The sequence below is a fragment of the Sciurus carolinensis genome, chromosome 1, assembly GCF_902686445.1.
Source record: "Sciurus carolinensis chromosome 1, mSciCar1.2, whole genome shotgun sequence".
Lineage (NCBI taxonomy): Eukaryota > Metazoa > Chordata > Mammalia > Rodentia > Sciuridae > Sciurus > Sciurus carolinensis.
In genome coordinates, this window is record NC_062213.1 from 77,831,927 (window position 1) to 77,845,575 (window position 13,649).

Sequence of the window (13,649 nt, forward strand, 5' to 3'; positions counted from 1 at the left end):
CTGAGACTTTTTAAAATAGATGCTAAGTTTTGACAAAATACCTTTCTATTGGTTTATTCAGTTTGTTAGACCAAAGCATATTCATGCTACCCAATTTTGACTTGAATATGTTATGTTCTACCTTACGTCTTCTGTGGCAGTTGAGCAAATCTAAAGGTCATTGTTTTTGCTGGTTTTAATTTTTTTCATTCATCCAACAGTTATTTTACTGCCTTTTTATGGAAAACAACAGTGAATAAAAATGACACAGCCCTGCCCCCATGCTGCCTACGGTCAATTGTGCATTCTCTCCTGGGTTTTTCTAACAGTATAGTTTTTTATTCTTTAATAATAAGTGATTTTACAAACCTATGAAAATTGAATGCTGTAAGAATTTCTAAATTATTGTACAGGATCATTGAGGTTGTTTAAAAAAAAAAATTGTTCTAAGTATGCTATTGTCCTTACTTCAAAATTGACTGTCTTCAATTGTCTTACTAACAGTTTCTTTCATATTGTTCAAAACTCTATTAGTGTTTCATTCATGTAAATTAAAATATTATCAACTGGTAAGTTTCCTCTTGTAATCTACCTGATTTACTCTACAAAAAACATGCTTTAAACAAATGTGAACATATTTTGAATTGTTTATTAATGATATTTTATGGTTAGCATAAGAGAGAATAAAACTTGGACAGTTGATAGCATTGTCCTTACTTAAGAAAATTTGTTTGACTTTTAAATGTGAAAGAATTATTGATGCAGGTAAGTAAAAATTCACAACTGTTAATAAAGTGACTATCAGAACTATGAACTTTAAAATACAGAAACAGTTTAAATATAGACCTGTTCTTTGTCATAGGAATTGGTTTTAGTGAGCTATCTGATGTGTGATTTATTTTTGCTTATTTTTTTTGTGTGAGTCACCCCTTTAGATAATGTAAAAGTCTGGAAGATAAACCTCTATATGTGTGCACAGACATACAATATTCCCTCTAACTACTGTTTCTGTGTATTCAAAGTCACTTTGGGGAAAAGAAAATGCCCGTGTGGTACCAATAAAAACTGGAAGAGTATTCTGAAATGCTCTTTAGTCTTAGAGCAATTTAAAATGTGTATGTGTATTTTCTACCTTCCTTCATAATTCTTCAGACCAAGGCAAAGAAGAATGTTCATGACTTGAAAAGCATCTTTGATGCGCAACTGATCTTTGATGTTTTCCAAAAAAGTAGAAAAGAAAAACACAAGTAAATTTATTACAGTACAGAATTTTCAAAACAGTATTCCTAATACTTTTAGAAGTTTTTCATAAATATATAAGATGTGTGTGTGTATATATATATATATAATGCTTATCAATCCAAATAATAATTAATTCTAATCAGTTTTTTATTTTCTTTGGGGAAATAATTAGCAGTTTTTTGAAATTATTTGGCAGCTCAAGAATTTTAAATAGATTGAATTTAGGGAAATTATCCATAACTTGGGTTAACTAAATTAAAATGATAGCTTTATTATTTTGTTTCAAAACAAGATATATGTTTTTATTGAAATGCTTAGACATTAAAATTAATAAAATACCCTTGAACAGTATACATAAATAAAAATTTACATGGATTTGGGGTGGAATAAAATTTATATTATTTGGGAAAAGAAGAAAATATAGATAAATTTATTGTCTACTGGTCAACTTTGGTTTTAGATTTTTTTTCCCCAAATCATTTTCCAATAGATATACCAGGTATTATTTTAATTGTTAAATTTACTTTCTAAACTGCCTTTTATTCTTTTTAAGTCTTATACTTGTTTCCTTTTGGAGATAGTTGGCAGCTCTGAGCAAATTGGTACTATCCCCTCTTTTGATCTTTTAAGTATGATGACAAGATTTATCCACTTGCAAATTGTTTTGCTAACCTGCCCTTATTATAGAATGCAGTAAAATACATATGAAATAGAAGTTTGAGGATATAAGCACCTTCTTAACCACTCATTATGCCATCAAATTGTTCAACTCCTATGGGCCTCTCTTAAAATGGCAGTGGTGATGAATAAATGCATCCAACTCTTGGATTCACTGAATTCCAGGGAGGTAACAGAGGTGAAAACACACTATATTTATAAGGTATTTATGTTATTAAAATAACATAATATACAAAATGGTCTTTCATTTCTTACTTACCCCACCCAAAACTCACTATGTTCCCTGGGCAAGTAAGTATTTACAAAGTTAATTTTAATCATTTTGCAGTTTTGATGTGCATAATTCAGTTCTTCCATTTATGCATGTCCTGTGCTTTACAAAAGAATGGAGCTTTTGCTTTAACTTTTAAAGTATCTTTTATTGGTCTAAATTTTTATTTTTCTTGTCTTTTAAACTGTGAAAATAATGCTGCTTTTACATATGCCCTTAGTATTTTTGTAATGATGCTTGAATGTCCTCTATTAATATTCTTTAGTATATCACCAGATTCTAAAAGTATATAAAAATTATATTTCAAGAAAAAATATTAGATTGGTGTTTATAACTTTAAGGTTATTTTTACTTAATCTTTGGCCATTGTATTTTAACTACTTGATCATATTTCTCTCAGGTTCTTGTAAATAATGATATCTAGATGTTTAAAAATACACAGAGTTTACTAATCTCTGTATGCCTTATACTCTTTATAATAGATAATTCTAGGTCTTTCTGCCTTTTGACAATTATTATTTTCATACATACTTATACAATCAAGAATTAACATGTTTGTTTTCTTAAGCATGCTCTCAGTCTACTGAAGATCATGCTACTGATGGGAATTTATATGCCATTTTAAGATTTTTTTCAGCAGTGATCCTGTAAATCAAATGATGCCTCTTCCTAATACCTCCTCCTCCTGTATCAAATCTATATTTAATTTCCCTTGCATGTTTTAGAAATCTAAACAGTGCAGAATTGTTGCTACATCTCAGCAATCTTTATAGTATTCTTAAAAATAAATTGGCAGGTATTAAAAGTAACAAGTATGGCTCTGAGAATCCCCAGTTGCACAAGTGTGTGCCGTGTGAGCGGGAATGCTTTTACCAGGAGGCTGTGATTCTTTGGTGTGGTTCCAGATGTGCTCTCTAAGAAGGACCTGAGTGTGTCTCTTCGATAATATTAAGCCTAATGAAATTTTGATCAGTTTAGTTTCAAACAATAACCCTAATACCCAATTCTCTATGTAGGCAAGCTAGGTTTTTTCTTTTTTTTAATTGAATTTGGGAAACAAGTGGGGAGTCATTCAGCATCACAAATTACCATTTATCTAGATAATACTATTTTAATTTTTATTTCTGCATTTATTTTTCATGTAAATGTGCTTAGAACTAATAAAAATATGCAATTGGTGACAATTAATGCATGACTCATCAGCAGAGTATGGAATGTAAGCATGTGCCATGAAATTGCAATTCTTTCATCCTTTATTTTCTATCATTTACATACTAGTTCCATTTGGAGTATAGTCCATTCTTTTTTTTTTTTTTTTTTCCCCATAGATTAGCCAAAATGGGAAGAATTGGATTCCACTCCCTTCCACGAAGAGTTAATGGGACTGGCTAAGATCAAAATCTGAGGCTTTTTCCATCTGAAATCAGGTATGCATTGAACAAAAATCACTATAATACTGTGCATGCCCCTTTAAAATATTTGACCAATATGCATATTATGAATATGGTCTTTTATTAGATATTGGGCTCACAACATTATATTTATCCTGTAGTTTTAATGCACCTATGATAACTAATTTGAGTTTTGTAATATATTAAAATTAAAAGGTATTATCAGCCATGAAAAAATTTCAGCTGGTCTTAGAAAAGTGTAATATTTGAAATTAGTGCCTATCTTCATTGCTCAGTATGTACATCCAAAGATAACCATTCATTTGTTGCTCCATATTGAGTATCACCAATTTTAATATAATCAAATTGTTTATATATTGTTTCATGGTATACTTTTCATACTTTCTTCCCAATAACATGGGAGATATTTTTTCCAACTGGAATTCTCTGCATTACAGTTGGATTCTATAACACAATGACAGTTATGACCAATCTTTAATATATTTTCAGATACCAGTTAGATAAAAGGATGTAGAAACTCTGTTCTATTTTGATTCTGCAATTGAAAAATGATCAAATTTTTCTAAATAGGTGCATGAAAGCATCGTGTTAGGAAATCAAAGAATGAAAATTAGTTTTTTCTTCTTGCTGTGACAGAATGTTTTATTGCAGTTTTCAGTGCCATTATTGGTTACAGCAAAATAGCTGTGTAGGTCTAATTTCTGAGGGAGGCAGAGAAGCTGTCTTCTAAATGATAATATAACAGGAGAAGAACAAGCCCTTGAAGATCAGAAAATCCAAAACCAGAAGGAACATATTTTGTTAGCATTGGTAAAGTCAGTGGCATTATGTTAGTGTCACTTTTAAACTGCAAGGGAAACTTTAAGACAATTTGAACAGTATGAAATCCTTGCCTTTTTCTACTTAATCAAGAAGAAAGGAGGGCTGGGGATATAGCTCAGTTGGTAGAGTGCTTGTCTTGCAAGCTTGCAAGCACAAGGCCCTGGGTTCAATCCTCAGCACTGCAAAAAAAAAAGAAAGGACACTTGATTAGCTTGCCGTACATATGCTTTACCATTTTAATCAAGTTAGTGGATCATTACTGTATTTTGTCTGTTTAGGGACAGCCTCTGTTAAAATACAAAAAGACTATTGGAACAGACACTTAAGTTTACCATAATGTACTTATTTAGTGCTTCTTGAAAAGTATAACTGGAATCTGAAAGTGAGAATAATAGACCTAGCTTGTGAAGACAGGTGTCAGTCTAATACCAAAATACAAGTGATACAAGGAAGTTGGTTTCCATTTTTTTAATATGTAATAGGATGAAAATACAGTCAGTTTGTAGTTAGTAATCATCATTTAGCTACCTTCAAATGTGTATTTAAAGATCAGGTCTTTTTAAAAGAGGCTTAGGTATTATCATTTCTGTGGTCTCTTAAAAATACCTCACTAAACTACCTTGAAGAAACATTAAGGAATTATTTAATTCATACATTAGTTGGATCTTCAGAGACTTAGTTTTCTTGGTTTGAGAAATAGAGTTGATAATATTTGTTGTCTCTTGTCTATGTAGGTTTCAATTCAGTTTTAATCTTTTTGTTTAAATTTTAAAAATCATACTCTGCTGTACAATATATAGTTTTCATTCTTTCTCACAGCATCAATAATGAATTGAAACTCTGACATCTGACATACATTTTAACCAACCTAAAACATCTGTAGTGATGTATTCATGCATAGGTTTTGTGTGCTATCAGAAGTCCCAGCAGGTGTGGTGCCACTGAGGTTAGAGGTGTGTCAAAGACTAATTCCCTTAGCTCTTAGGGATGCCTAACAACTCCATCTGATCTAAGTTCAGTATGTCTAGTGAACTAAATCATTCTCTATAATGTAAAATATGTTGAAGGACATTAAGCATCTCCCTCCCACTCTAATGACAAGGAACTATGTTCTTCACCTAATAACATTGAAAGGTTTTTACCCTTTAAGAATTTGTATTTGTTAAGAAAGTAAATCATTTCTATTCTTGACTCAGGAACCCCTTAGAGTATAATGACGCTGGTTTAAAGAGTACATTTTCATTTTAGGTGATACATTCAACTCTTCCAGGCCTTTAATGTCTGGGCTTAAGTATTTCCATGGACTCAGTGGTTTTCAGTTGATTTCTATTTGTACTTATTAAAAACAAAGTGTGACTAGAGCTGGCAGGCATAAATTAAAATGATTTTCAACATTAAAATATTTTGCTGAAACATTTGTATATTTTTAGTCAGATTTTTGTTCTCTGACCCCTTTGTGAATATTGAAGCTTTATAATGCCACTTTTAGAATCATGTTTTGATGCTTCCTGAGAGTTCCTGAAATCACTACTGCTATGCCTAAGTACATTTGTCAGGTGGAATTTCAGGGTATGTATGAACTGTTCATTCTGAGCAATGCATTTATATGTGTTATGACAAATATAAAGAAACCTACAGATATTACATTGGACCAGCTGAATCCATTTTATGGTTTCTTTTTTAATTCAAAAGCATCACATAGCAAATAAAATTTTTAAAAATTGAATTTAGTTACAAACTAGTTGTTTCTTATTTTTTTTTTCCAGTCCCTTTTTGCTTTCTTTTACGACCACATGAAACTTGAGAAGCCACCTAAAGCTATATCATTTAGTGGAGTTGGGCAGTTCCCAAGTGTCCAACAAGAAGGCCTGGTTTAGGCTGCGATGGCCACTGTCATTCCTGGTGATTTGTCAGAAGTAAGAGATACCCAGAAAGTCCCTTCAGGGAAACGTAAGCGTGGTGAAACCAAACCAAGAAAAAACTTTCCTTGCCAACTGTGTGACAAGGCCTTTAACAGTGTTGAGAAATTAAAGGTTCACTCCTACTCTCACACAGGAGAGAGGCCCTACAAGTGCATACAACAAGACTGCACCAAGGCCTTTGTCTCTAAGTACAAATTACAAAGGTATTAAACTCTATTTGTCTTTCAGATTATATTTTCTCTTATGTTGGCCATTTGAAGCCATTGTAAACGTATGTATTTGTATACACATTTTTCAGCTGATTTGCAGAGAGGAAATGTTAAGTAGATTAGACAATGGCTAGTTTTTACTATTCTAAATCACATACTTTTGTGTTAGTGTCTTTGGATTTTTTTAAATAAAATGCTTAATGAGAGTAGAATTTCTGTTTGTAGAAAGAAATTACGACAAGAAAAGGGTATGGACATTTACGTGAGTATATTCAGTCATGCTCATTTGCTTTTGTAATGATAACTAAAAACCAGCAAAAACTAAAGTGGCAACTTAAATGGCTCAAGTTTTGCAGTATTTAGGTATAATAACTATCCTTGTGGTACATAGTAAGTTAAGCAGATTCCATTATTAAGGGAGTTCTGTGTTAGCATAGTAGTGTTAGCTGCCCATTTGAAAAGTGAATACAATCCATTTTCATTGTGGCAATTACTTACAGAATATATCTGTGTTTAAAGGCACATGGCTACTCACTCTCCTGAGAAAACCCACAAGTGTAATTATTGTGAGAAAATGTTTCACCGGAAAGATCATCTGAAGAATCACCTCCATACACATGACCCCAACAAAGAGACGTTTAAGTGCGAAGAGTGTGGCAAGAATTACAATACCAAGCTTGGGTTTAAACGGCACTTGGCCTTGCATGCCGCAACCAGTGGCGACCTCACCTGCAAGGTATGTTTGCAGACTTTCGAAAGCACAGGAGTGCTTCTGGAGCACCTTAAGTCTCATGCAGGCAAGTCATCCGGAGGGGTGAAAGAAAAAAAGCATCAGTGCGAGCATTGTGATCGTCGGTTCTACACCCGAAAGGATGTCCGGAGACACATGGTGGTGCACACTGGAAGAAAGGACTTCCTCTGTCAGTACTGTGCACAGAGATTTGGACGAAAGGATCACCTGACTCGACATATGAAAAAGAGCCACAATCAAGAGCTTCTAAAGGTCAAAACCGAACCAGTGGACTTCCTGGATCCATTTACCTGCAACGTGTCTGTGCCTATAAAAGATGAGCTCCTTCCGGTGATGTCCTTACCTTCCAGTGAACTGTTATCAAAGCCATTCACAAACACTTTGCAGTTAAACCTCTATAACACTCCATTTCAGTCCATGCAGAGCTCTGGATCTGCACATCAAATGATCACAACTTTACCTTTAGGAATGACATGCCCAATAGATATGGATGCTGTTCATCCCTCTCACCACCTATCTTTCAAATATCCATTCAGTTCTACCTCATATGCAATTTCTATTCCTGAAAAAGAACAGCCATTAAAGGGGGAAATTGAGAGTTACCTAATGGAGTTACAAGGTGGCGTGCCATCTTCATCACAGGATTCTCAAGCATCATCATCTAAGCTAGGGTTGGATCCCCAGAGTGGGTCCCTAGATGATGGTGCAGGGGACCTCTCCTTATCAAAAAGTTCTATCTCTATCAGTGACCCCCTCAACACACCAGCATTGGATTTTTCTCAGTTGTTTAATTTCATACCTTTAAATGGTCCTCCCTATAATCCTATCTCAGTGGGGAGCCTTGGAATGAGCTATTCCCAAGACGAAGCACATTCTTCAGTTTCCCAGCTACCCCCACAGACACAGGATCTTCAGGATCCTGCGAACACTATAGGTCTTGGGTCCCTGCACTCACTGTCAGCAGCTTTCACTAGTAGCTTAAGCACAAGCACCACCCTGCCACGTTTCCATCAGGCTTTTCAGTAAGATTCTGGGACATGGATTCATTACAGAAATGTATGTGTAGCCCTGCCTTAGGTGACCATTTTTATTTTAGTGCCTACTTTAAAACAGTATAGAGATTTCTGCTTTTGTATAATACCAGTTTTCATTAAGCCAGTATAAAATAGAAACTAACTTTTTAAATGAGCTTTGGAACCATTTGTGTTCAGTTATGTTTACCTGGGTATTTTGTCCTGATTCACTGCCAATTGTCATAGTCTCAAGAGTTTTATTTCATATAGGAAAGCCATTATTATCAATAAAGTTTTATAAGTCCCATGTTCAGATTACTTTTAGATCTTAAAATTTTCATTTTTGTCTGGTAACAATGGCTCTACCTTTTGACTTTTGGCTCATTTAAAAAAAAAAAGAGAGAGGAAAAAAAGAAACATTTGAAATAGAATGTAAATTTTATAAAATGTATGTGAATAACTTGAGAGAGTTTTAAAATTTTTACTAGCCACAAATGGATTCATAATTAAGTGTTTTACGTGACTTAAGAATCCAGTTTGGGGAGATAGCAGATGTTTCTTAGATGTACCATAATTTCAGATAGGTATATTTTGAAAACTTACTATTGTCTGGCTATTATATTTGCTAAAAATTTATGAGAATATAAAGAAGATAAAACCAAAACACAAAGCACCAGTATTTAAAGCAAAAAGACTCCTAGTGAGGTAACATGGCATTCTGTGTTACTTATTAGCCAGCCCTTAATTAGTGGCCATGGTTCAGCCTTCTTAACTTACTATCTTTCCATTTAATAATACTAATAGTGTATGGCATTGGAGCCTTCAAGGGTCGGTATATAGATAGTTCTCTTTAATCTACACCACCTTTCACAACCAGAGGGTGGTTCAGGTGCACCAACAGTTTTATTTGGATTGTTGGTCCACAGTCTGGAATATAGAGCCATTTGGGACAGTAGGTGTGTTAATCCCAGAGTGGACTCAGCCTCTAAGGTGTGATAGACTCATAAGCAGGGAGGAAGGTATAAAGTATACAGTTGAACTTGGGAACTTATCTAGGAATCCTGTCCACTGTTGCCAGCATTGAAAACTGGACTCTTAAAAAAGTAAAGTAAAAACATATCACTTACATCCCTTGCTGAATTTGATTCATCTTTTTTTCTCTAAGAGCCAAAGCAGAAAACAAAAATAACAGTTTTGCCCTATGGTGTCTTTCCTATTCATTAGAAATCCATCTTTCCCTGCTATTTTGAAGTGGGGAATTTAAAGTTGAATGCATTAGAAAACTATTTGAGGAATTACCATGAAGTTTTGAGTAACTAAAAATATATACAGTAAAACCCCACTTTAACACATCTCTGGGAAATGGGAGAAATATTGCAAATAAGTTAAATTTATAGGGAAATGAAATAAAGTAAAACAAGCACTGTCTTAGTGAATGTGAAAATCAAGAATATTGTTTTCACTGAATAAAATAGGTATAGGTTTTTTTTTCACATTAGATAATTACCATAATCTTCTCAATTGTCCAGTTATATTTTTTCAAAGGGTTGTTTGGGACATCAACCTAAGAAACATATCTATCTATTAAGCACTTCTTAACACCTTATTGTGGGACCCCGTCTGTAGGGGCAGGGGGAAGGGGGAAGGTTTATAGAAGAGTATATATCTCTTTTAAAAAGAAAAGAAAGAAAAATATTTTTGAGCACTCATTAGCCCTAGATGGGAGCTTCTTTTCCCTTTTTTAGGGCCAATTATCACTGCAAATTGCAATGTTTACCAAGAATTTTTAAAAATGAGTGCAGATTACTGATTATAATACATTATTTAAAATATTTGGGAATAGTATAATTTGTGGAAAACTGTAAATTGTAATAATGTAAATGGGGGTTTCACATATTTTATATATATATATATATATATATATATACACACACACTCGTATATCGCACTTCATAGAATCAAAGTTGCTCTCTGAAGGAGCTTTGGCTCTTCATATTTTATCATTGCTCCTATTTTATTTTTAATCCTAGGAGCAGTAGTTTTTATACTTATGTATTTAAATTTTATTATGAAAAATTACATTTTATTAAAAAAGTGTGTTCCAAAGGCATTAAAATTATATATGTTAATAAGGAAATACATTTTTAAATTTTTCAAACTGCTCCTAAGCTTTTGGTTAGGAGAATATTTGCTTTGAAAGTAGGCTTTCGCTCTGCTTCATTACTGCTTCCTTTAGTTTCTATGAAACAGATTGCTTACCTAAATCTTTAGTTGAATGATTAGTGTTCAATATTGCTTTAATCACCATAAAAAAGGAAAAAGGAAATTTGGTGACAGAGCACAGATAAGTAGAAAACCTATTTTTAAACAGAGATCACAAACAGCAAGTGTTGGAAGCACTACTTTATTGTCTAAAATTTGCTTTGAAAAAAAGTCAAATTAGTGAACTGAGACAATGGCCTTCGTAGGCTGTATTTCACTACTAATTAAAAAAAGGGAGTACCAGGATTTATGAAATAAAGCATTTTAGAAATGGAGAATGGCGCCATATATGTATATATATATTTTTAAACCTATTCTTGCCCAGCATGGATTCAAAGACATGGAGGCACATCTTCCAGGGCAGAAGCGTTAAATTTGTGGAGTCTTAATTTTCATATATGCACCTCTTTGCCTGTTGTTGCCCCACAGACTTGAAATAACACTTCAAAGTAAGAGGAAATTCAGCTAATTTGTTTTTTAAATTGACTGCAGTGGTCACTAAACCCTTTTTGATAGAATTCTATTAAAGGTGAGGCAGACTTGTTTATATTAATTGCACAATGTTCTAACAAGGATGTAACACAGAATTGGCTCTTTTTTCTAGGAAAAAAATGGTCATTTGTTTTTATTTGAAGTAGATTAAAGATGATTATTGCCAATACTGTTTTCATTCTCCAGTGGCCAGAATAGTCATCCTTGAAATTTCTGGTAGTGCCTTAGCTTTGTTAAAAAGGGGATGGGATTAACATTAAATAAAAATATTTTAGTGTAGAATTTGGAGCTCAGACAAGATATTGAACCTCATTCAGTTTGACTTCCACATGTGTGTACAGACTAGGTAAAACACAGAAGTGTAAATGTGGAAGGATCTTGGCACTGTAAGCAATATTACCCATTGATGTATCCAAGTGTCATCTTTATAGCTATTGGTCACTGTTAAAATTTTCATTTTAAGATCCTATTATCAAGTTCAGTTTTTGAAACCTTTTGATTGTCCTGGCTGGTCATACACCACTCTGTGCATCTTTTTAATTTTGTTTAGTGTTTCTGTCAAGCTGTGTATTTTTGCCTCTTTGTTGCTTGTGCTTTATTTTTCTTAGTCATTTGTGGAATATAGTGATATATTGTGTTAATTTGGACAGTAGCGGTTTTTAAAAACCATATACTGACTGAAACATGAGCCAGAGCTGATTGCTTTATTAAGCTAATAATGAATGTTATAGAGTACATACTTTCAGGATCATTCATCTAGTGAGCAATATACATATTATAGGCCAATATTTTTTTTAAAAAAATAGAGCTTGGTCAACCTCTATACTACACATATTACAAGATATAGCACTTTCAAAATGAATCTAAACCTTTACAGAAACTTTCTTATAGGTTATGCCTTTTATTTTAAGACTTATTATAATTTGTTTCAAGTGCCATTAGATGATATATATGTAGGCCTTTGATATATAATGCTTTGTGTACAAAATATGGTAGATGGTATTTTAAACAGGTACATTTTTACAGTGTTTTCTTATCAATTTGCTATATTGCACAGAATCAGTGTGTGTCTTTTCATAAGGTTTTACAATGGTTTATTTTTTTACAAGGTTTACGTGTTTCAAAGCACACTGTCTTCCCAGTAACATAAGTTAAATACCAGTTCACCCAAGTTGCTTCTAGCCTACTGAGATCCATGTGACGTTGGAGGAGATCTTTTAAATGTTGAGTATTCATCATTAGCAATGGCAGACTTGTCTCTGACAAATGAATGCTTGAGTAGAGTTTGTCTTGTTTTTCTCACTGTGTCAGCACAATGTCTATAACACAAATAGGCTGTTGTGATTACATAGATCTATATAGGTTGTGTTACATAGTTTTGTGCTTAAAACACCACAGAGAGCTCCTTTGAGATCATATAAAACAAGATAATTCTACCAGTCTTGGTAATGGCACACTAGATCACCATTTGGGTCCTTGAACAGCATTATCAGTCCTCTGAGGTTGGAAGGCAGTGTCTTTTGATAAGTTTTCTAGTTCTTGAAATGACACAGAACTATTGCTAATGTATAAACACTTCGTTGTATAAGCTTCAGTGGTACAGATGAACCAGAATGAATGTCTATCTTCTCAGAAACACTCCTTCAATATTACGTTGGATCATGCTGCTAATGTAACTTGGGATACAACTCTTCATGGTGCTACAAACTTCTCTGTCTTGTTCAGTTGTATTTTTTTATCCATAGGAAAAGGACTATATTAGGTGTAAAGGTGTACAATATATTTTTATACTGTGACTTAATTTGTCATTAACAAACTTTTACACCACCACAATGTATTCATGTGCACTTGCAAAAGGAGATCTTGGACATGCAAATGTTACCAGAACAAACCCAGCTTTTGTCCACAAGGTGACTGTAACTCAGAATGGAAAGTGGGCTTCATATTAGAGTGTGGAGTGAAGAACATGCTGTCAGTTACTAACAGCCCTTTGAATTTAACAAAAACTGGGAATCCATTAGGAAATGGATTGCATCATGCCTGAACATAAGCTGGACTGCTGAAATTGTATTTTTAGCTAATGAAAAAGTGTTTGGACTAGTACTCTAAAAATGTTCTAATGGTAAAGTTTTGAGTCAAAATAGAAAAGAAAAAAATCTGCATTCCAGACTGAATTTTGTATATTTTTATTGCATTTAAAATTGCTATTCTGTGATATTGGGAAATCAAGTGGCTTATCATGTATATCATGTACTTAAAATGTATTCACAAACTACTGTTGTATTTGTATAAAATATAGACAAAGATCATATTCGTGTGTGTGTGTGTATAAGTTCTGTAAAATAGCAATCACATTATGGAGCTGCAGTGATAAGACATTTTAAACTTCACATCCAAAAAAGCAGGCTATTTATTGTCCAGATACCCAGATTTAAAATACCAATTTGCTGCTAGTTAAACAATAGTACTGCAGCTTCTTGTGGCCTACAGTGTTATGTTTGCTGTAAGAAAAAAAAATGTGAATTCCACAAAATATATGAATAAAATTATAGAGTGGCTTTAGATAATATAGATCTTCCTGAAATTTTCATAGGTG

At 33.3% G+C, this 13,649-nt stretch overlaps 1 protein-coding gene across 3 annotated transcripts in view; it reads left to right on the forward strand.

The window, feature by feature from the left end:
- Positions 1-13,356, forward strand: part of Plag1 (PLAG1 zinc finger) — a 45,890-nt gene extending 32,534 nt beyond the window's left edge. For 2 of the 3 annotated variants that reach the window (XM_047522576.1, XM_047522586.1), the window contains 3 exons: positions 3,499-3,597; positions 6,171-6,529; positions 7,055-13,356. In XM_047522576.1, coding sequence (XP_047378532.1) covers positions 6,288-6,529; positions 7,055-8,312 — 1,500 coding nt within the window. In that variant the 5' untranslated portion in view covers positions 3,499-3,597; positions 6,171-6,287 and the 3' untranslated portion in view covers positions 8,313-13,356. The remainder of the gene's footprint in view (positions 1-3,498; positions 3,598-6,170; positions 6,530-7,054) is intronic. The other variant, XM_047522596.1, reaches the window with a different exon arrangement.
- Positions 13,357-13,649: the final 293 nt, after the last annotated feature.